Below are 25,213 nucleotides of genomic sequence, written 5' to 3' on the forward strand. Positions count from 1 at the left end.
ACATAAACATCCTGAAGATGTTTCCTCACACTGAGTGGCAGATGGTCTACTTAAAAAGCAGGGTTGACAGGGGTCAAAGTAAACTGTCACCCTGCACATCTTCCACTGTCCTCTCTCTCATCAAGTGACATTTGTGCAAGAATAAAGTTCACACAGAAAGGCAACAGGGACGTTAGGTGCCATTAGGCTGTGTAATCAAGCCAATCAGTCGACACTTACCTGGTTATTAGAGTTTGATGGCAGACTGTGGACTCACAGGTGGTTTCACTTCAGGAAAAACGAAACCTCATCTGTCCGTTTTTCTCCTTCCTCCTTTAGTTTGACTGTTGACTAACTTCTTTTGATTTGTAAATATACACCCAGAGTATTTCAGAGTTCATTCCTACCAATCGATGCTTGTATGCACAGAGTGGGTTTTTCTTTAACCTTGCTTGAACCTAAACATGTTTCCTAAACCTGTGCTTTTGTTTAGATTTTAACAGTAGTTAGTTAGTAGTTAGTTAGTAGTTAGTTAGTAGTTTACTCTGTTTACTGTTAGCTGCCATTTTTTTCTTTTTGCATGTTTGTAGTTTTTGTACTACTATGTGTTTTTATTAAATTTTAGAACTCTCTGCTTTAATCTCAAACCCATAGAATTGTATTATTTTTATTAATTTATATTATTTTATTTAATTCAGTAATATGGTATTCTTGGATTGGACAAGCATGTGAATAATGCTAATACACAAGAGTGTTAGCTTTAACAAACTTTGACTATAATGACGAGTTTGTATAACAATATATATAAATAATTATCATTGTCTCTGGTGTTGTCCATCAGACTAAATGCTACTCCAAAAGCTTTACATCACAAACACACCATGTCCACTGTGAAGCATGGTGGTGGTAGCATCACACTCATCTTCACCACCGTGAAGGAAAACATGACACAGTCTTGTGGCTGGATTTGAAAAGGGCTATTTACACATAATGCTGATAGCAACCGTCACACTGAACACTGTACATTTCAGCAATATTGTTGAAAATTGTTGCTTTAGTCGGCCTACTTGATGCTGTTCCATGTCTGGACTGAAAGATCTTAAAAACAGAATCACAACTTTAGACCATGGGAGCTAGAGTAAAAAGAAACTGACGTGATCTAACATTTGATTGTTTTTCAGGTACACCTTGTCATTAAAACAGTTTTTTTGTATTTGGAGAGTATTTGTGCGAAGCAAACTATTATTCACATAGAAAAGACCAACATAGACCCTGTTTGGCTTTATTTCAGTTGTATTTGAGTCTTACCAGAAAATGAATCTGCACTTTCAAGTGTGTGTGGTTTACTAAAAAACAAAACAACAAGAGTAGTATTAATAGTGCTGAATAACTACTTGTTTAAGTCCTGAAGATGAACTGTAAGGTGATACGGGTGAACTGAACAATAGGAAAACTTCAACAGCCAGGATTTCAGGAGTACAATCCACTGCCAGTGCGTAGAGAACATGTTCAGCCTGACAGGTCCCCCTGCTCGCCCTTGTTCCTGCGTACCTCAGCGGCATGAACTTCCTGCAAAATAAAGCAATAAACATATCACATCCCAATAAAACAAAATGAAACTGAATGTCTAAAGCAATCAGATGAGGTGGGGATTCTGTAGAATATGAAACTTAAAGATTTTTCTGAAATGTTGTGTTTTAGGAGCTTTAATACTCGGTGCACTCGGTTTTTAGCAATGTCATTTGCTTCCATCTCAACATAAAATCTGATCCTGTCTGCATTCAGACATATATTTGTCCTGCTTTATGTTTCTGGATATCAGCTAGTCCTTATTTCTGTTGTGGTAGTCAAATTAGCAAGAGAACAGCCATCAAGAGCACATGCACCATAGACTTTATGCAAAATACATTATTATGGAAATGAAGCTACTTGCGTCCAAAGTCTAAGTTGTATTAACACTTCTCTTACAACAAAGACTTATGATAGCTGTGATTATTGAGAGGATTTATTTTGTTGGGTTTCAGCAAGTTCAGACACTGAGGGGTCTGAACACTGCAGACGTTTTTACACAGCAGAATGAGGTCAACAAAGTAAAGGCAAGTAAAGGTTTTTCCAAGCCTGTCTCCTCTTTTTATACATATGAACGGCTGTCACAATCATGTTTTTGCAGGTAATGCAAAATACCCAAAATACTTTTCCTGACCAAACCCAACCTCACACAGGATTCTGGACTCAAACTCAGGCCTGCTGTTGGTCAGTCTTTCACTTTCACCCCCATCCACACCAGTAATTTTTAGTAACTCACTTCCTGTTAATAAATGTAGAGTTTCATTTATTCACGAATACTTAGCATCACAGCATTACTATTATATGATTTTAGCAAAATCAGCCCTGACTGTTCACCACTTATCTGCTGTAGCACCTACAGATTTACCTATAAACGCAAAATGCTTTAATAGCAAAATCAGTTATTATTGATATTTTTTTTACTTGCCTGGACATGCTATATTTTCCCATGATTTGTTGTGCTCTCAGCTGTTTCACAGGACACATTCCCAGAGCAGAAAGCGCTGCACATTTTTTTATGGTTTTGTGTGATAATAACAACCTCCGTACACATATTTATTACTGCTTCAACTGACCAGCAGTGTGTGTATTATTAGATATATGCTGTTTGTTGAACATTGATAAAAGGGGGAGTGTTGTACTATTTTCATGGGTGTCACAGTCTTAACAGTATTTTTTACTTTTTTTTTAGCTGCAACAAAAGTGTTTTGAATTTGACCATTGAATGAAGTTTTTTGAAGTTTATGTTGGTTTGGGGTGAGTATGTGACTGAATAAAAATTAAGCTGTATTGATAAAATGTCATTAATATATCAAGAGGTCATCACTGGGGAATGGGGATTACTCGCCTTCTCTCGCAGTCGCTGTTTGAGGGCATTGAGATGAGCGTTCCGGTTCTCTTTGTTGACCTCCATCTTTTGGATGAGGTGCTCCTCTGTCTTCCTGCTGAAACTGTTGTTCTCTTCACACGCCTTGTGGAGAACCTCCTGCACACGCTCGCGCTTCTTAGCCAGCTGCTTCAACATGAAGGCCTCTTGGGACTACAGCAGGAGTTGAGGGCGATTTGGGGTGGGTCACATGTCAGGGAAAAAAAAGGGTGGAATAAATCTAAGAACAGAGATTATAGCAGTGGCACTTGTTGATGGATTCATGACAACTGAAAGTTTGGTAAGTAGAACCTAAAGAATAATTGGAATTTCCTGACAGCTTTAAATCAAAAGATTTACAGAACAGTGGCACAAAGTAACCACAACATCTGCTGGGGGTTGATTTTATGACATGTCCATTTCAAAAGTTACTTTATGGCTCATGCTGTTTTGAAATAAAAACCACATGCTGAAGTTTCAGCACACTCCCTCACATAATTTCCCAAATACTGTATTGTGTATTCTAATGAGTCTAATGAGTCACTTCATTACTCTTTGGATTAGAACAGCCAACAGGTTTGAGCTGTTGTGCTCCACCCTCTTCATTTTTCCTCAATCCTTCCTTGTTCTGCTCTTGTGATCTCAGGTCTACGAGCCCTTTACAGCAGAGAGGCTTCAGATCAGAGACTAATCTTGTGGTGAGCTTCAGAGTGTCTGAACCTCTATGTCACTGTATAATTGCCTGGCAACTACTGTAAGACTCAGCAAACCTGTTAACTTGCATTAATGTCTGCCAGAACTGCATTCAAATCAGGCTTCACCACATGTTCTTTGAACTTTACAACCTATTAACTATTTAATGTCTATTAGGATGCCTCCAATTTTGTCAATAATGTAACCTTACAGTTACAATGTCTCCAAAACATGTGAAGTAATTGGAGAACAAGTTGAGAAGTTTTGGTATGTAGAATGAAAATGTTTTGGCTGTGACAGATATTTCCAAGGCTACACTACTGCGTGTTAGGTTCTATAGGGTTACTGGACTGACTGTTAAAGTCAGACCAGCAAACCAACAGTTAGAGCTACAACTGACTCACATGAATAGTTCTCAAGTTGGCAGGTTAGTTAATCAGCCACAACATTAAAATCACCAGGTTGTTTTAATGCACTCTGACCAGTCTGTGGTGGCTTGGCTCCAGTCCCAGCAAGCTGTGGTGCACTGCGTGTTCTCTTGTTTGTGATCAACTGAACTGCCACATCTGGGACAATTTCTAAGCTTATAAAAGAAAAGTAATGAGACGTGGTAATAGTGAGACTATACTGTGGTAACACAGAATCTACTCACCTTCCTCCTCTCCTCAGCAGCCTCCAGCCTTTTTTGGAGCTCCTCCAGGGACGATTCCCTCTTAGGAGGGGAAGGTAATGACTGAGGCTGGACTCTGTCCCCAGACAGAGCAATATCCTTGAGGATGACTTCAAACGATTGTCCTGATGCTCGCTTGTTTAGGTTCTTCACCTTCAGGTCTGACAGACAGATTCAAAATAGTGTCTTTTTTTCTTTCTTCTAAATTTCACAAAGTGAAAGCAGCAAAAGTGCACCAGTCAGACAGACATATGTACACACTGACCTTCATACTGATAGAGGCTGCTGGAATGTGGCTGTGTGTAGAAGCAGGAGCAGAGCAGAGACAGCATAGACATCTCCTTGACCTTGTCTTTGTAGGCTGTTACAGAGAAAAAAAGATAAATGTCAAAATGTTCTATAACACTGAAAGCTAATAGAAATTGTTGAAACAGGTATTAAATACAACCAACAAATAAAGTTTCTTGTATATAGAAGGACCAAATGAGTTACGTTTACACACATTTTTATTATATCAAGGTCCTGGAGATATGATAATAGGAACTTCCTTTACTGACATGCAATCAGATCACATCAATCAGTTCTAGCATACAAAATTAGCAGACAAGTCAGATGAAAAAAAGTATACAACCAAAGAGGTGTTTAATTATCCAAGTCAATTCAATTCTGTATGAGGGCACATTGCAGTGCAATATTTGAATATTAAAAGTGTGTTTTTTCTGTTACACCTTCAAACCACTATGATACTCTTAACACTATGCTGTTCCTAAAGGCATGTGATGTTACTGGTTGGTCAACAAGGGGTTTTCAGATTGGTTCAGATGGGGCTATCTTTCCCTCATCATCTCATGCTCAATGAACAGACTGTAGCTCAAGCTTGTGATACATGATGAATCAGAATTTTATGTGTGAGCCATGTTTGGGCCTTACAGATGAGCTTCTTTTTTTTGCCCCCATCGACCTTTTATGCTAAACGAATCAAGTATAGGATAGCAGCTCTGCCATCGGTATGTGAGTGTGAGTGTGTGTGAATGGGTGAATGAGACACAGTGTAAACTGCTTTGAGCACCAGTTAGGTAGAAAAGAGCTATATATAAGTACAGACCATTTACATTATATAGAAAACAAAAACCCCACTTGAGCAACACTAGGTGACAGTGGAGAGGAAAAACTTTAACGGAAGAAACCTCCAGCAGAATCAGGCTCATACTGGGCAGCCATCTGCCTCGACTGGTTGTTTCTGTACACTATGCAAACTACTTGGTTATGACGTTCCATGTACACCCTGCCGCCTAGCATCTTCCACCTTGCTTTTTGCTAGATTGTCTCAGGGGCATCTGTGAACAGCCTGCGTAGGCCTCTATTGATCTTGTAATCTGAGCTTGTTCCTGTGCTGCCATGATTTGTGCCTCTGTGCTGTAATTCTGAACATATAGTCAGATAACACCTGCATAGTTCTATTATATAAACCAATTATACAATGAAGGAGAGACAGGGACAGCGAGAGAGAGCTTTATGATATTAAGAATTTGAAGAATGGATGAACTTCTCAATAAAATTGTGCTTTTGTCTTGTCAATTAAAGTTTGGTAAAATAATTGGAGATACATTCTTATAATTAGGTTTTTCAGTAGGCATTTGATATTTTTTTGTTGCTTTGTTGTGTTTGTTTTTTTGGACTGGATTACCAGGAAGCTATTTCAAAGTCCAGCTTTACTTATCTTTAGTAACCATTGTAAACAAACCCATTAGCGACTATACTCGAGGAACCTGGGATTTGGGAAAGATAGAAAGAAAGACAAATTTTAGCCTGCTCTATCATATGCAATAGAGTGGATGCACTTTGTGGAGGGAACAGTGATGTTAATCTCTGATTAGTTTTGTAAGGTTTTTATGATTTATTGTGCAGACAGTGTTTTTGAATTGAAGCATTCTGAATCCACAGATGAAATTTAATAGACCTGGAGATACATGTCCTTGAACTGACAGTTACAAAAAAATAAACTGCAATTTAGTGCAACCCAACCACCTCCCAGTAAGACATCCTAAATAATGAGGTTTCTTTTAGCATGACCTCAGGTGTTGTAGTGGAACCAGAGAGACTAGTTTGCCTTGTCAGCATGTCTTTTTTTACTTCAGTTTCCTTGTGTACTACACAACAGGGAAATCACATGTCACATGTCAATGTCAAAAATCAAGAGTACAAATAATATGATAGAAAAATACTCTGCCCTGACTGTTCCTGTAGAGAATGAGCCGATCACATTGTCACTTTTCTTTGCTGATTAATATTAATCAGCACTAATTGGCACAAAATTTAATCCAAAGAATTATGAGCTCTTGAGGATGAATCCCTCTCACTGTTGTGATGCTCTGACATATATTTTCACTATTGTATTTGTGTCAAACATCTTAATAGATTGAATGACATGTGTAACTTTTTGTGGTTAAAACCAAAAACCTTCAAATTAACATCATATACACTACATCAGACTACTTTGCTTCACTTCACACTCAAACTAGTTTCTTTTAATGCAAACATATTTACTGCCCTGCTAGCCTAATAATAAACACTACCCAGTAGATGCTTCACGTTTGCATGTCCATATTTAATTTTTTCAGCATGTAGCATTACCAGCAGTTGCATATCAGCCACAACATTAAATGCACCTGGTGGTTTTTAATGTTGTGATGGACTGTTCTGCAGCGAATCAGTCCCATGTGCAGCAAGCAGTCATTATGTGCATGGTGTGTTCTGACACCTGTTGATCATGACCAGCAGTAAATTCTTTCTTATGCAGAGCCCTGTGAGGACACCATCTTCACACCCTAACCCTAACCTGTTAGCATGGCTGTAGACTCATTTATAACATGGCCTCCCTCACACCTACTCTGTTTTTTTATGGTAAGTCATTTGGACTTCATCCTCCGCCACATGACTGGAGTATAATGTAATGATGTCACATGTCAAATTACTGGCCAGGTAAAGACTCTGAAGCTGCATTTTATAGATCAATGTACAATCAAGTAAGCAAGAAAAAAGACACCAAGAAGCAAGAAAGTCCTAAGACCTTCCAAATATCTTTATGTCACAACAGCTGCAAACAGTAATATGTGTTATCCACTGATAAAACTCTGCAGACCCCTCAGGTGCAGGAGGCCAGAGTTATGCTCGCAGAGCTGCTGCACCTATTTCTTTATGATCTTTATACCAGTCACATTTTCTCAATGTATGCAGTGGAATTACTCAAGTAGTCAAATAGAAAATTAAGTAGTCAAAATAAAAAACAAGTAATTTAACTGAAGGCTTTCTTTGCATGACTGAAACTACGGCACACCACAGTGCATTTCAGGAAAAGTCAGATTCTGAATTATTAACTACTAAGTATATCAGAATCGCTACCAGGGCCCAGAGACTGCTAGGACATTTGTGTGGCACTCACTGTGCGAAGTGTGTTTGTGTACAATAAATTAAACTAAACTTAAAGTGGTATATGACCTCACCAAACAGGCTAATTAAAACAATTATGTTTTGCATGTACTCATAGCTCATTTAATGCTCATATCCAAATGTTCTTTGCAATATGTTGCCAGATTTCACAGACTGACATGTCCCACAACACAAATCAATGTTGCATATGGACAGAGATAGAGGCCCTAGGTCAGTGTTTTGCCGTTAGTTTGTGGTTATTTTATCAAGTCAAATAATTTTATTCCAAAATCTGATTGATATATGTTACAGTGTGCTATGACTTATCTTATTATCTATTACCTTGAAGGATAAAATTTACGTAGCCTGAAGTGCCAGTTAAGACAACAATGTAAAACATTGCTTGTTGCATTTATCTGGCTCTTATTCCTGTCTGTTCTAGGGCCATAAATAAATCAATCTAATCATCATTTGACAGGATAAAAACATCTCCAGAGGTAGACTATGGTGACGGCATCACGTTCAACCTGTTTACTGCCAATAACCAAACAGCAAAAAACCTTTCAAGTCTGTGAAAATTCATCCAGGTCACGGTTACCCCAAAGCTGCTATTCAATGCCAACTAGACTACTTTTAGGTTTTTTAGATGTTTCACCTTCGATCCAGATCTCTTCATCAGTTGTGACTGGCTGGAAAAGCTGTCAGACCTCTTGAGGCCTTCTGGATGGAAGGTGAAACATCTTTAAGTCCAGTTGATACTGAACAACAATTTTGGGCCATCTTTGGAAAGATCTCTACAGTATATTATGGTAGTTACCAAGCATCTGATGTGTGTTCACGTTCACATCCCAAGAGAATGTCGACATGCAAGTTTCTAGGGTTAAATGTGACCTAAGAAACAAACAGCATGCTGACAGAATACAGTGCAACATTACAGCCCAAAATATAATATGAAATAATAAATTATTCTACAAAATTCTCAAATTCTGATTGGTGCACGTTAAAGTGTGGCATCATCATTTTCTAACTGAGCCCCACCCACCTGAAATATGTCAGAAGAGAAGTTCAGGTATTTAATTCATCTGTAATAAATCATCAGTAAACTTTGAAGCATGAGTTCAGATATTGATTTTCCACTGACTTTGTACAGATGTGTCTTTTTAACTTCACTATTTAACATCTTTAAGTGACTCTGTAATTAATTTGTCCTTTGCTCTACCACAGCTGCAAAACAAGACAGTCCCACAAGAAGCCCTCCTTCTGAAACAGTAGCTTGCATGTCTGTGTTTCAATAAGCCTGAAATGAAAACCAGTCATGGTCTCAGTGGGTGTTGCCCTGTACTTAAGAATAACACTGTGGGTTGGTATTACTCAATGACAAAGGTCAAACCCTGAATGTAGTGAAGAAGATTCCAGGGGTAGTCAAAAAAATAAAGAGACCCATTCTATATACTAGACCAGTGCTATTTAGCTAACCTATTCAAGTTATGTTGACATAAAATGTTGATGAACATTTCAATTTGTACAGAGATGAGTCTATATAGTCCATTATATCTAGTACATATATGTATCTATTCAGACTCCTGGTTTATTTGCTTCACATTGGACACACGCCCTCTGCTGTTCACAAAGGCAGCTGGCAGTTCATTTCCAGACAGTATGAAGTTGAACATATTGCGTGTGACAGCAGCACAGAAAGTATCCTTAGAACGCCTGGTTCTGACTGTTTCTCAGTTATGTAATCAAGTACTGGGTGATGAATAAGAGATGGGCTGACTAACTTAGATGGATGTTTTTCTACTGAGATATTCTTGAGTCTTCTAGTTGGATGACAAATTTAGAGAGACTTCTCTAAAGAGTTGCTGTGAAGGTTCTTCCTCCTAAAAACAGGATGTTAGTTTCATGTTCCAGGTCTTGAGGAAGAGTAAGATTTCTGCTGCCACCACAAGCTCATTTATAATTGAGATGCACTTTTACTGCCAATAAAAAGAAGATCAGCAAACAGAGGCAAAGCCTTAAACCGAGCAATAAGTCCTATACTATACATACTGTGAGTGTTATACACATGGGGCTCAGGTGGATATTATGTTTATTATTTAGCAATTTTGCATTGCATCTAATTGTTGTTGATGGTTGTTGCAAAGTTCATATTAAAACTGTTGCATCATTATTACATGGAAGAATATTCACCCAAATTATGGACATATCCTACAATGTATGTGTTCACACAAGTAATTATGTCAACTAGTCTAACAGGTGGAACAAAAACACAAAAAGCGTGTCAACCCTTTTATCAAGCACAAACTAACATACTGTACTGTATATTGTATTTCCCAAACTGTTATATACTGTATGACCCAGCATGTAAACCACATTGCTAGTTTCTTTTTCCTCTTTACATGATCATGTTTATTAAATAATTATAGTTCCTGGTCATTATTCAGATACGGGTTTACACATGGAACAGATGTCATAAAACTGTTTCACCAATGAAAATGTACAAAATGATAAACTAACTATAAGCATGGAAATAGTAAAAGGGACAGACAAACATTATCTCTCAACTCATGAGAAAATAAATGCTGATACAGAAGAACAGGAAAATTAGCTAATGTCCTTTACTTAATTATGCCAGTATAACAAAAAATCGCCATAGAAACTATGTCCTAGACGAAATGAAGTCCTCCAGAAGCTGATCACTCCCCTCTGAACAGAGCCATTAAGCAGTGATAGAACTTCATTACTTGAGGGGCCAGTAGAACTGCTGACCCTGAGTGACTAATTAAAAAAAAAACAATCATCAAACGCATTGTTACAGTGATTGGCCAAGGACATGCTGGAAAGCCGCCGGCATTCATTTGGTGCTGGTCAGAACCTGTATACATACGATCACGTTTCTACACGTGATTTAGAATTTTCTTGAACCTTTACAACAATGTCAGCAGTAGCAAGAAAAACAACAGAGGAGCCAAGGGAAAGAAGCTCAAGACACTTAGGGCAGAGGGCAAAAAGGCGACTTTAGAAACATGGTCTACACATTGTAGCTGTGTGGAGGCAGAAAAGACAGCTTTGTGACCGCTTTACTTATTTATTTTTTTTGATACATATGTTGAGGGAGCTGACTCATAGCACTGTAAAAGAGACACACAGACATGCTTATTTTTACAGTGCAAACTTAATGAATTAAAGAAAAACAGTACAACATTTTTTTAAATGTGTGCAGGGCACTCTGCACACTCTGCACACACTCTGACATTGTCACAAAGCAGCTTTACACAAGCAAAAAAACTATGGATGTTTACATGAACAGTGAATGTGTATGAATCATAATACACAGTTTACATGTCAGAATACCACAACTAATCTACCTGGGGGAATCAGGTTTCTCTAATCCCTTACCCCAAGTGAAGTAACCAGATTTCCTGTGCACATAACACTTATGAGATCAGCTTACTCGAGAAAACTGGCACGTATGTAAACTGGTTACATGAGTGTATATTAATGCACTGTATGTGAGAGGATGTAACTCTCCACACCAACAGTGGCAGTACTCTGTTTTTGTCATTTTATATAGGAAAGAGCAAGAATGAGGACTGCAAATAAAAAACAGAAAACAAAACAGTGTTTGTTAGCATTTTCATGCCACTCTCATTCTCCACTGACACCTTTACTTTCTTTATTTCAGATGATCATGTGGTTCCTTAGATGAATAGGTAAAAATTGTCTTCTGTGTCGGTTCTCTTAACACATCATTTGCTTGCTTTTGTCATTTGTTTTTTTGTTTGTTTTTTTACCTCAACTGATTGCTGAGCTGAACAGTCTTATAGTAGCCTCAACATGCTGAACAGACTGAAAAGTTGCCAACGTGGGCCCAACTAATACCAACATTGGGGCACACTGCAAAAACTAGAGCCAAACATCGTCTTGGTGTCCTAGCCCTTTAAGGGTATGTTCACATTTTTTCCTGTCATCTGAACACTGAAACAAGTTTTGCTTGTTGGAATCATTCAACTTCTGTTAATACCACAAATACCCCCAAAAGTTGCTTCTTATGTGGGTGATAGAGGCCAAAATGTACCCGAAATGTACTAAAATCTATCCATTGAACTTTGACAGATATATTTCAGGTCTGATTCAGCATCCAAAAAGCTTTGACTCAGCTTTGTCATTTGAAAAACAATGATTACCCATCTATTGACTCATCCCTTTCTAATGGGAAGTCTTCACACTCATCAGTGACAGTTCTAAATTAGGGCAATATAACCGTTAGCCAAGCACCACTGGCGATTTACCAGCATGGTCACTGCTGTTCACAGAGTCCTCAAAATAGCTGAGTTGTGCACCACGTGATTTTAATAAGTCTGCATTTAAATGTAATTCCAGACCAGGATAAATGTGTTCAATATTCAGGTTTTAATGAAAAAAATCTACCACAGAAAGACTTTAGAGACACTAAATTCCCAGTCAGAGCCCAGACCTCAACCTGACAGAGATGCTGTGTGCAATTCTAACCTGCAGCTACAGGAAGAGCTTACTTCAGGTTATTGCTGCCAAAGATGGTTCAACCAGTTATTAAAACACTGTTTCACTTACTGTTTCTAACATCACTCTGTATGTTTGATGGTGTTCAGTAAAGACTTTAAGATGTTAAAGATTATGACTGTTTGTGACTTATCAGCCTACAATAATGTTGATTTTAGAGAATGGCGAAGGTCAGATCACATTTCACGACCGATTTATGCAGAAATGTATGGGTTCTTTTGTGCATCATACATTAGATAAAGTAATGTAATGTGTGACATGTGTCATGTTTTCATTTGTGCATGGACAGAATGTGTAAACAGTTTGCATGGAATATAGCACCTGTCCTTATCTATCAAAAGTACAACTTACACATACAGTTAATTAGCACTAAGTGAGGAGACTGTAGGTGCTTGATGTTGTGACAGACAGAGGCATCACTCTGTATTTCAGTTGTACAGTTATTTCTTTAATGCTAAAATGGAGATTTTCAATATTCACACAGTAAAATTCCTAGAATCCCGTCAGAAAAATGTGGGTATTCTTACTGTTCTTATGTTTTTTCTGACACTTTAGACATTATAGATTTTAGATATAGGATTTGTTGGATTGACTAGCTTGTATTGCTTACAATATATTGTATTTAGTGCAGCTCTATGTGAGTGTGATGGTTGTTTTCAGTGGATGTCTTGTCATGGTTTTGTATTTATGTAATTTGTTCTCAGATTTTCTGCATAAAGAAATGGTTAACTGACCGTAAAGGCTTTTGACAGGTGTGCATCACAGTTTGCAGTGTAGAGGTTGCATAGCCGCAGGCTGGTCAGTGTCCATGCTGACCTTTGTCCTCCACAACATGAATACCTCTAGGTGGATGTTGTGACTGATTGGCGTATTTGGGATATATTTGTATATAAATGTGCACATTAGAGCTTTACCATGAAAAAATAAAAACTGTTGCCATGACAATTACACGTACAAACAAACCCCCTTCACCACCCTCAGCATTTTAGCATATTCTTTTTAAAATAAAATGCCCAACCCCCTTCCCTACCACACACACACACACACACACAATGTAAGCATAATAGCACGCCAGTGAAGAATGTGTTGTCTTACCTGATATTGTGCTGGTCATTGTTGCTGGCAGAGGAGGAGCAGAGAGCTGACAGTGCTGCTGGATGGTGGAGAGAAGAGAATGTGAAGGAGTCTGAGAGAGAGAGAGAGAGGCTGATGTAGATGGAGGAGGATGGGAGAGAGACAGAGAGAGAAAGAGAGAGAGGAGGGCGGGGCATGTGCCTGTGTCCTGAATGGTGCACTGCACAAGTCTGTGTGAACAATGGGAAGCCACTGGGAATTGATGAGTGAAATGAATATTTTGAATTATATATGACAAGCTGTTTATTACTGCTGGTTTGTGGAGGCACTGATAAACCACAAGTCAAACACAGTCACAGTAATTTAAAGCTGCACTAACTGACATGTCTTTATGAATTCCCCTCACCTCTACAGTGCTTTACTATCAGCAGTGCTTATTTTACTGCGAAAAAATGATCTAGAAGTTGCAGAGCTGAATGAGTCTCACTGCTGTTAGGTTTCTAACTTTATTCTGGGCTCTATTGAAATTGTTTTGGATGATTTAAGAAAATGCTTATATTTCATAGACCAGAAACTAATCTGATAATGTTTCTGTGTAGGACTGTCAGTTTTGGGATAGTTTTGTTTGTATGTGATTTTTTTTCTGCAGATGCTTACATTTTGAAACACCTCAACCAACACGGACAAAACCGAGTCAGTCCAACTACAACTGTTTTAGAGAGGTGCTGATTCATCTGCATGATTCTGGATACTGTACCGTTTTACCACTGCATGGTACTGGCTTGATTCGATTCGCCTTTTTTGGTTTTTCACTTGACAAAACTTGAGCATAGTACCTGATACGTCCTCTGATACGACCCTACAGAGCTTGAACAGACAGTCCAACTTCCCAGGATGGCACATTGCCAGAAGGTTTGTCGTGTCTCCCAGCACAGTCTCAAGAGCATGGAGAAGATTCAAGGAGACACACAGTTACTCTAGGAGAGCTGGACAGGGCCATAACAAATCATTAACCCATCAACAGAACCAGTATCTGCTCCTTTGTTCAAGAAGAAGCAGGATGAGCACTGCCAGAACCCTACAAATGACCTCCAGCAGGTTACTGCAGCAAATGTCTCTGACCAAACAATGAGAAACAGACTTCATGAGGTTGGCCTGAGGGCCCAGCATCTTCTAGTGGGCCCTGTGCTCACTGCACGGCACTGTTGGCATTTGAAATAGAACAACTGAGTTCTCAGCTCTGCCACTGGGCCCCTGTGCTTTTCACAGATGAGAGCAAGTTCACCCTGAAGCTGTGGAAAACATTATGCTGCCTTTTACATCATTCAAAATGACTAGTTTGGTGGTGGGTCAGTGATGGTCTGGGGGGGGATATTCATGGAAAGACATATAGACCTCTACAGGCTAGATAGTACCCTGAGAGCGATTAGATATCAGAAATCTTTGGATCCAATAACCCTACAATGGTGCAGTGGGTCTTGTGTTTCTCCTGGTGACAATAATGCCTGGTCTCAAGTGGCGGGAATATGCAGGGTATGAAGGAACTGGTATCACTTACTGACCCCTATGCTCGCCTGACCTAAATCACCTCTGGGACATTATGCTTTGGTCAATCCAACACTGTCGTGTTGCACCTCAGACAACATCCAGATCTGTGAGATACCCCAGGACACCTTTTGTCGTCTCATTAGGAGGATGCCCAGACGTTGTCTGGCATGCATATATGCACGTGAGGGAAATACAAAGTACTAAGGAACATTTTAAGTTGCTGAAATTATATTTTTGGAAAATAGACTAACCTGAGTGTCTTTGAATTCAGCCCTCTGTAGGTTGATCATATTTCGATCAAACAATGTGGCATCATTACCCAGTCCATATCAGTATAAACATCCAGTGTGATTTTTTCCCCCCTATTGAGATCTGATGTCTTTTCAAAGTGTACATTATTCACTATTCATTTTTCAGTCTTGGTCCATAGTAGGTATGTATGTCCTTTCCAGTGCTGTCCAAATCTTCTCTAGGGAGAAATATTATATATTACTTAGTTAAATGAAACCATCCTGGAATGCATGGTAAAGAAATAGAGTATAGTTCTGTACTGTAACTTTTGTCATTTGTTCCTACTGACAATATGAATCTTTCAGAACTGCTCACAAATATAAATTATGGTAATTATGGTAATCAAGATGTAAAATGAAATAAAAGAAAACCATTTTCAATGGCAGAATAATTAGTATTATTCTTAAGATACATTCAATCTTGTGAAATGATAGACGGTTTAGAGGAAGCAGGATGGAGCTGGGGAAGGAGAAATGTCTGAGAGACCTCACATAGTGACAGTATGTCCAGTGATGGGCTCAAGGTTCAAAGGTCATAAGGACCATGGCTTATGGGTGGGTTACTTCTTGTAAGCAAATCAATATTATAGATTTGTGATAGGAAAATGTCTGTAACAAACTTCTTAGGACCACCAGTGAGATTAATAAGGCAGTAGTTTATTTTCTCTTGTGCGAGAGAGCCTGGATTCCGCAGTATACAACTGACAGAAACATACTCAAAGAATCTAACACATGCAGTTCTTTTTATGGATTTCAGAGATGAGGCAGATGTTTTTTCTTTTTGTAACTAAAGACGTAACAAATGGTAGCAGTGACATTGCAGTTGGTTCTCGTCCATACATTAACACTCTATCTGACTCCCGGACATCTCACAAGGGCAAGTTTCACAAGAATCCCTTTATATATTAAGAATACACTTTATACAGCTTCATGAGACAAACAAATGTAAAACTCTTTTCTAACAATTTGAATGATGAAGGATGTTGTGTTAAACGTGCTTAGGGGGAAACATATTTTACTAGTGTTTATTAGTAGCAGGTATATCACTCCACAATATGAGTGGACACTTGACAGCACTCTGTAATAAGAATATAATACCATGTTCTCTGATCCAGCACCTGTCCTAGTTTTCCTCTCAATAAATTGCAGCCTTGCTGTTCCTTTGTTGTGATGAGCGACAATAATGTAGATTCATTGAATATCAAAATATATCACCAGGCATTGAATTGATTTAACACTCGGCTGTTAATAGGAATAGGACAGGTGCATGTGTAACAGAGACACATTATCATTTCAAATGGACCATTGATTCCTGCTCACTGGAATAATATTACAGAAAACCAAAGTTTTTCCATTATTACTGACTGTATATACACCTGTTTAGTGTTGTTAAACTGTGAATGACAGCATCCAAGTTAAAAACAAAACATTTTAGTGTATTAAGAGGTACTTCCACCATCTACAGCTCATTATTCAGGGCTCAGACTCAGAGGAAATATCAGGACATAAAGGCCACGTGTGTGAATTAACAGTTACTACTAACCATCATCATTAAGGCGTAACTCACACGCCCACAAACTCTGGTTACTCCTACCATGTGGTTGTTAACAACTCTCCATCTCTTCCTCACTCTGTCCCCTGCCCTTTCCCTTTTCATATTCATGCACTCCAGTCTCTCCTCCTTCCCCTACTCAGAATCTTGGTTGCTGTAATGCTGCTGAGGTAGGACCTGCAGCCCCGGCAGTAAACGTAGTTTGGCATTTTTGTGACATCTGCTTGTAGTTTTTGTTTTACTTTACCTCTTACAATAGTGTGAATTTGTATTGATATGTCCTTGACTGTTCTGCCTGCAGTCCTGGTCTGTCTCCTACTGCAAACGTGTGGCCGCATGATAAAGAGGAGAATAAACTGGAATTAAACAGCTATGACAAACGGAGGTCCAAATATTACACTTTTAAAAAAAGCAACGATCAGTATCCTCAGTTCCTAAGTGAATTCAAACTGTAATCAAAAGTAAAACTGATGTAACACAGTGGTAACCATGACTCTGGCCGAACTTTCAGTGTGTTAAGGGTGTCAAAACAAGTTGGTCAGTAAAAACACTGAAAATGATTTCTGTACAAAAGGTTCAAGTAAATTAACAAATCACAAGTTTATTTTTCGCTGCAATTTATAAAAAGTCACAACTCTTCCAGAAGTCGACCCAGGTAGACTTATTTTTTTTCCCGGTATCATTTTAGACAGATTTGTTCCTTAATCCAGGCAGTTACATGGTGATAAACAACAAAGTAAGTTTAAGACAGAAGAAGCTCAGATTCTATCCTGTGACTTTCCTTTTACTTAACATGCTGTAAAACAGAGCGGGGAACTGCTTCTGTGCAGTTACCGTGTGGTAAAGAACAGTAAAGATCTGCAGGTCATCCTGGCAACAAAAGCCATTTAGTCTGATTTATTTTTCAATGTTATGTTATGTTATATGCTACCATCAACACAATGGAAACAGTTTGTCCTGTGGAGACATACAGTATTGTTCAAAATAATAGCAGTACAATGTGACTAACAAGAATAATCCAGGTTTTTAGTATATTTTTTATTGCTACATGGCAAACAAGTTACCAGTAGGTGCAGTAGATTCTCAGAAAACAAACAAGACCCAGCATTCATGATATGCACGCTCTTAAGGCTGTGCAATTGGGCAATTAGTTGAAAGGGGTGTGTTCAAAAAAATACCAGTGTGGCATTCAATCAGTGAGGTCATCAATTTTGTGAAAAAAAAACAGGTGTGAATCAGGTGGCCCCTATTTAAGGATGAAGCCAGCACTTGTTGAACATGCATTTGAAAGCCTGGAAAATGGGTAGTTCAAGACACTGTTCACAAGAACAGCGTACTTTGATTAAAAAGTTGATTGGAGAGGGGAATACCTATAAAGAAGTGCAAAAAATTATAGGCTGTTCAGCTAAAATGATCTCCAATGACTTAAAATGGAGCGCCAAACCAGAGAGACGTGGAAGAAAACGGAAGACAACCATCAAAATGGATCGAAGAATAACCAGAATGGCAAAGGCTCAGCCAATGATCAGCTCCAGGATGATCAAAGACAGTCTGGAGTTACCTGTAAGTACTGTGACAGTTAGAAGACGTCTGTGTGAAGCTGATCTATTGTCAAGAATCCCCCGCAAAGTCCCTCTGTTAAAAAAAGGCATGTGCAGAAGAGGTTAGAACACATCAACTGGCCCAAAGAGAAATGGAGGAACATTTTATGGACTGATGAGGGGAAATCGTTCTTTTTGTGTCCAATGGCCACAGACAGTTTGTGAGACGACCCCCAAACTCTGAATTCAAGCCACAGTACACAGTGAAGACAGTGAAGCATGGTGGTGCAAGCATCATGACATGGGCATGTTTCTCCTACTATGGTGTTGGGCCTATTTATCGCATACCAGGGATCATGGATCAGTTTGCATATGTCAAAAAATGTTTTGATATTTTGAAGAGGACATGCACTTGAAGTGGTTGTTTCAACAAGACAAAGACCCCAAACACACTAGTAAACGAGCAAAGTCTTGGTTCCAAACTAACAAAATTAATGTTATGGAGTGGCCAGCCCAATCTCCAGACCTTAATCCAATTGAGAACTTGTGGGTTTTTGTTTTTGCTGTTTTTGAAGCAAAACCAAGAAATGTAAATTAATTGTGGAATGTTGAAAGGTGCCACAAGTTGGTCGACTCCATGTCACACAGATGTGAAGCAGTTATAAAAAACTGTGGTCATACAACTAAATATTAGTTTAGTGATTCACAGGATTGTTAAATCCAAGAAACAAAAGTGTTTGTACAAAATAGTTTTGAGTTTGTACAGTCAACGGAAGACACTGCTATTTTTTTGAACACACCCCTTTCAACTAATTGCCCAATTGCACAGCCTTAAGAGCTGCATATCATGAATGCTGGGTCTTGTTTTCTGAGAATCTACTGCACCTACTGGTAACTTGTTTGCCATGTAGCAATAAAAAATATACTAAAAACCTGGATTATTCTGGTTAGTCCTATTGTACTGCTATTATTTTGAACAATACTGTAGATACCAATTTCAAATTTCTCAATGTCATTTTAATACAATTCTTTACATCACTTGAGTTTAGTGAGATATGTTTTTGCTGTATTGGTGAACAGTAAAAATGAATATGACAGCTACACATTTCAAACTTTTGAAACTCTTTCATCTATCATCCATGTGCAGAGGATGTCACTTCATCCATCCCAGCTGTTCGTAAACAGTGATTAAGCAGAGGTCAGATTGATTTCTCTGTGTATTTGTATCAATCATCATCTACTGTAGCGTCTCTGCAAATTAACACATCAACATCTCTAAAGGTAATTAAAACAGTTCCCCAGTGCAGATTAACCGATTCTATGACTGTTTTTCAGCACTCAACTCACTCAAAAACACGTCTGTAAAAAGCCTTCAGCTGTTTGTGTTGCTGCACCAGTGACTGCATGAAGGCCAAAGAATTATTCTTTGCTTGGAGCAAGTATGGCAGAAACAATTCTATGCATAAGCTAAGAGAGCTGAGATTTAAATGTGACTTAAAATATGTGAACTAATTATTAATTGTATTTGATTTTATGAACAAACAGAACTAAGCTTTGTGTGCTTTGTATCAGACAATATGAGACACAGTGATGTTTCTGTGCTCGTGATATCAGTCAGTGAAGCTCCATGCAGACACGGTTGCAGCAACTGCAGACAGCACCAGAGACTGCTGCACAAGAAATCACAACTCTGCAGAATAAATATTTCCCCAAGGGGATCAATAAAGTATTCATAAAGTCATTTTTTGCTTGGGGATAAACAAAAAACACTGTTCTGCACTCCTGAAAGTCACATCAAACACACGGAGAGAGTTGGTCAGCTCCACTTGGAATGTCCTCAAGGAGAAACAAAATGAAGGAATGCTGGGGACTTCTTATGTGATGTCCTTCTGTCTGGGAGGCCTGTGAATGTTCCTGACCACACACTTTACCATCCACTCAATGCCTTCGTTCACCCCGTCCCTGCATGAGAACAATACAATGTATTTAGTGGGATTTAAATTTAAATTCTTCTCAACAGGTGCATTAAATGGGTCAAGATAGTAGAGCATTATTCACAGCAATGCCAGTTATCTTCCAGCATTGTGGTATGAGTAATACTACCAATATGTGTACAACTAGTGGTGGTTTACAGAAAGCCATGTCTCAGCCACTCATCATATTTTCACACATCCTTTTAAACATATCTCACTTACTACTCTCCATGTGGGAGACTAAGGTTTGAATCCCAGCTGTGGCCTACCTCCAGTAGGGGTCCTTAGGAAAGACCTCCTTGTGCTTAAGCTGCCTTTGCCTTGTAAGTCGCGTCTACTAAATGTATTGTAATACTACCATAGACGTTTTTACAGCAACCATAAACTAATACCTGTAATCAAATCTCTGTTTAGTTTCTAATTCAGAAACTGAAAATGTTTTACTTTTTAATTATTTGTAAATTGGCTTGTTTTTATTTACAAAACTTTTCGACAGTAATTGGGTGAAATATTGTATTAATAATCTGCAAATTGTTAGTTAATCATATTCAAATTTCAAACTTTAAATGGTGGAACAATTAGTATTATTAAAACATTTATTATGCAATCAGTGGGTGTAATTAGCTGACATTTGAGCGGCAATTGTTGTTGCACACACAGAGGGTATCTATTCCTACTGTACAATCTTACCCTGTCAGAGCAGTACAGGGCTGGACTAAACAGTCTCTCTTGCCGATCTTCGGGGCACAGTCACTGAAAGCTGTTTTAATGTCAGGCACCGTCAAACAGTCCTGAGAACAGAGGGGACACGGGACATGACTAAAACAGCTGTCAAAACCACAACAGCATTCTAGTCATCAAATAATGCTTACACAATATGTCAAATAGAGAGAACTAATCAGTCAAAAGACCAAACATTCGCTGGTTTTTCGACCTTCTAAATGACAGTATTTAATGCTTTTTTTTGTCTAATAAACTGGATATTTCAGTTTAGGGATACAGGTCAGAGGAAAAAATAAAGAATACAAGTAACACAACTTCCATTTGAAATATTGCTAAAAGATATTTTCCATTTTTTTTAGTACATGAAATCATTAATGAAGAAAGTTAATGACTAAACTAACAGATTGATCAATTTGTATCTGCAAAATATTTATGTAACTGAGGATGACTCAGTTCATTTCTACAATCTACAGAAGCAGCAAATTTACATAGCAGAGAAACTGAAACCAGAAAAAGTTCAGCATTTTCACTTGATATATGGCATATACATGTATACATACTGAAGGACGTCATACAGAACCATTAAGCTCATCTTCATTAACCTGAACATGGTTGCGAAAATGAAAGATTATAGAGTACCGGTACATCCTGCTTGTTGGCCAGCACAAGGAGCGGAACACCCTCTAAAGCCTCACTGCTGATCATTTTCTCTGGAGGAGATGAGAGTTTGACCATTCATTCAAGAAGCAGCAACAACTGACTGAAGTTTCTTTACTTGCATGTCTGATTTTTTTCTCAAAATATAAAACAAGACATTAAACAAAATCATTGTTATATTAGAAATAAGTAAAAAATAAATGACTCTGTTTGATTCAGAAACATAGGTACATACACCGAAGTAAAATAAAAAACATATTACTCACCAAAAGCCTCTTTTGATTCTGACAGGCGCTCTTCATCAGTTGAATCTATCACATAGATGACTCCATGGGACTCAGCATAGTACTGTTACAATTACAAACAGGATATCAGGGCAGGTAAAACTGCTTCAACAAAGTACCTTGATGAAATGTCATGGTGTGAATGCAGAAAAAAGAACCAGCAGAAAAAAGTTCAAGAATAAAGTGATAAAAAAAATGAAAAAGGAAAAGAATTCAATTCAATTTTATTTTTATAGCGCTTTTAACAATTGTCATTGTCGCAAAGCAGCTTTACACAACCAAAGAAACTATGGAAGTTTATATGAAAAAGTGAATGTGGCTATTATCAAACAATTATTCTGACATTAACGTCAAAGAAACATGCTAATCCTAATGATAATCCATACAGATAATCCATACATGCTCCAGTGACTACTTCTATCTGCAATAGACGAGACTGCAGTATCAATTTCCTCACATTTACATTTCAGTCACATGGCGGACAGCACAACTAATGAGTTACATAACACACACACCAGGAGTGTAACACATGGACCATATGAAGGTGAAAAGACCTGAGCCACAACAGTGAGACCACCGCAGGAGTTCCCATTCAGCAAAGGTGATACCCTCCTGATGGTGGTCTAAAAGAAGGAACAAACCCCCTTGTGGAGGGCTCTAAACTGACAGATGCTGTGAATGTTTGGTGCAAAACACCACAGAAACGTGTCTCTTGGCAAACATTTCTTTTCAATTATCCTTCAGCTGTGCTGGGGAGTTCCCCCCACAATATGGTTGGTGTTTCATTTGAACTCACTTTGTCCCACAGAGACTGGAGTTCCTCCTGACCTCCCAGATCCCAGAACATCAGACGAGCCTTGCCAACATCAATAGTGCCAACTGTGAAGGAATCAAATAACAATTTTAAACTATTTTGGTTCTCTTTTAAACTAAGAGAACCAACATCACACGTTCATAGGGCATAGGTGAAGTAGAATGGAAAAGAAAGAAAGAAAAAAAAACAGCTGGCCTGAATTTGCCTCTCAGAAAGCATCTACACAGTCATTTGAGTAATGATTAGTATTAGCCACTGAAAACAACTTCAAACAACAGTTTGATTGACTTTGGCTTTAAACAGTTATTGTCCACTCAGTTGAACTAAAGGGTGAAACGGAGCAGTGGAAGATATCACTCATTTAGAAGGTGCTCTACAAAAGTGATGGACCCAGATACATATCTGTCTGGACTAACAGGCTATCACATTACTCTTCATTACAAACACAAATTAACACCTGATGGAACATTGACTTACTGTTCAGACCGACTGTGGTTGTGATCTTTGATAAATTCATCCCCTTGTAGTTCTTGCTGAACTTAGTTTTGGTTTGTTCCAGAAAGGTCTGTACGAGAAAAGAGACAATGGCGACATTAATGAAACAGTCAAGCTGGTTATGTTAACACACTACAATATGTACTGAGAAGCACAGTCGTTTGACTGACCCCACTAAAGAAACAGCTCATACTACATACATAGCATCACACACCAAATAACACTGTAGTGTCACTGTAACGAGGTGTAACGACAATAAATGACGTTACTGTAACTTAATATCAAACGTTACCGTTTTCCCGGCGTTGTCCAGTCCCAGGATCAACACGCAGTATTCGTCTTTTTGAAACATGTACTTGTACAACCCTGATAATAACGTATACATGTTGAAAAAAAATTGTAAACAAAAGAGCTAGCTAGATAGCTACTACCACTATCTGTGGCTTGCTAACTTAATTAACCTACCTATGAAACCAAACACAGCGACACACACCACTGTGACTTCATTGCTTTAATTTAAACAAAGCTGGCTATAAATACGAGTAACTAAAAACAAATAATCCAGTAAATCAGTCGTCGTTCACTGCTAAACACAAGAGTGACGTACGTGGAATTAGACCCGGAAGTAAAACTGTTTTTTGTTCTTCTTTGTTGTACCCGCGAGTTGCAACCGGATCTCTACCGCCACCAACTGTTAAGTTATGGAACCTTTACAAAGCTAAATTAATTACGTGGCCTAACGATTCAAATATTTAATTAGGAATATCTCTCCAATATGTTTATGACACACCTTTAAGAACATACTGATATATGATGAGTAGCTCTCTTTTTAAATTTATATACAGTTTGGGGTCAAAGCTTTAAGTGCCCATATTGTGCAAAATTCACTTTTTGTTCATTTTTTTACACACATGAATTTCTGGTACATGTAGACACACACCAAGTATCTCATTTGTGCACTCCCATCTTTTTTCACATTTTCTAATTTTGTAGAAACCAGTCCGTGAATGGTTCGTTCAGATGTTGTCCTCAAAATGACACATTGTCAAGTCTCAGAGATCCAATCCTTGCTCATATTCGGTCCAAACACCATCCAGAACAGCGGAAAACTCCACTCCACCATTGTTTTTCCTGGCTGCAGCAGACTCACTCGGCATACATCAGCAGGAGAGCACAAAGCACAGACACTACTCACCTTTTGGATATATGGACAAACTCTCTGTCTCTTTTCTTTTCTACATCCTCTCAGGATCTGAACAAACTGTTGGTAGGTTTGAAGAACCCAACAGAGGTGGAAGCCTTAGACACAACCTGTCCTCTATTTATCATGCTGCCCTTTCATCTTTCTTGCTGTAGGGCAACAGTGATAACCACTACACCCTGTTCAGCAAAAAAAAAAAAAGTTTAGAAGGGCAAGCCTCATTAAAAAATGTTTTTTACCTTTGGCACTGCTGTTCTATGAGACTGGATCACACACACACACACACACACACACACACACACACACACACACACATAAAATGAAATATTGAATTGGATTTGTTTTCTAATAGCTACGCCTACTCCAGCAGGACCAAGGTCATCTGCTATTAGAAGGTCAGGCCATCTCCACAAAGGTTATCAACAACTCCAAGTCCCTGCTCAACACTAATGGCTATGTAAGCAATGTTTCTGCTATAGATTGGATTGTGGTGGGCTGTCCCTCCATCATGAACACCATGAAAATCAGATGTTTTAACACTTATCAAGTCCAAATGCCTAAACATACACAAACATTGGAGTGAGTTCCTTTTTAAAAACAAACTCATGTGGGCTCCTAATCACAGAAAGTTTTCACAGTGGAGCTGATAGGAATCTGTATCTTACTATTGTTATAGTCATCTCAGTGATTTAATGTCCTGTATCAAAAGCATGTGGATGTACTCGACTGGCTGCAGAGAGACTTAATTTTGTGTTACTGCTTGTTTGACTCTCAGCTTCACAGCCCCCTGAAAGCTCCTAGAAATCAATGGAAATT

The 25,213-nt window shown here is 38.4% G+C and overlaps 2 protein-coding genes across 2 annotated transcripts; both read right to left on the reverse strand.

Annotated features, from left to right (window-relative positions):
* Positions 1 to 989: 989 nt before the first annotated feature.
* stmn3 (stathmin-like 3) lies at positions 990 to 13,461 on the reverse strand. Its single transcript, XM_026344690.1, has 5 exons — positions 13,341 to 13,461; positions 4,540 to 4,635; positions 4,257 to 4,435; positions 2,894 to 3,085; positions 990 to 1,548 (listed from the first exon to the last, which is right to left on the reverse strand). Exons 1-5 carry the CDS (start codon positions 13,357 to 13,359, stop codon positions 1,489 to 1,491), a joined length of 546 nt encoding a protein of 181 aa, XP_026200475.1. The 5' UTR covers positions 13,360 to 13,461; the 3' UTR covers positions 990 to 1,488.
* A 5,784-nt stretch (positions 13,462 to 19,245) lies between these two features.
* Positions 19,246 to 23,807, reverse strand: arfrp1 (ADP-ribosylation factor related protein 1). Its single transcript, XM_026344688.1, has 7 exons — positions 23,489 to 23,807; positions 23,179 to 23,266; positions 22,684 to 22,766; positions 21,870 to 21,951; positions 21,586 to 21,656; positions 20,914 to 21,014; positions 19,246 to 20,212 (listed from the first exon to the last, which is right to left on the reverse strand). The coding sequence occupies exons 1-7, from the start codon at positions 23,579 to 23,581 to the stop codon at positions 20,125 to 20,127; spliced, it is 606 nt and encodes a 201-aa protein (XP_026200473.1). The 5' UTR covers positions 23,582 to 23,807; the 3' UTR covers positions 19,246 to 20,124.
* Between the last annotated feature and the right edge of the window lie 1,406 nt (positions 23,808 to 25,213).

This window comes from Anabas testudineus, chromosome 5 (assembly GCF_900324465.2).
Source record: "Anabas testudineus chromosome 5, fAnaTes1.2, whole genome shotgun sequence".
Classification (NCBI taxonomy): Eukaryota; Metazoa; Chordata; class Actinopteri; order Anabantiformes; family Anabantidae; genus Anabas; species Anabas testudineus.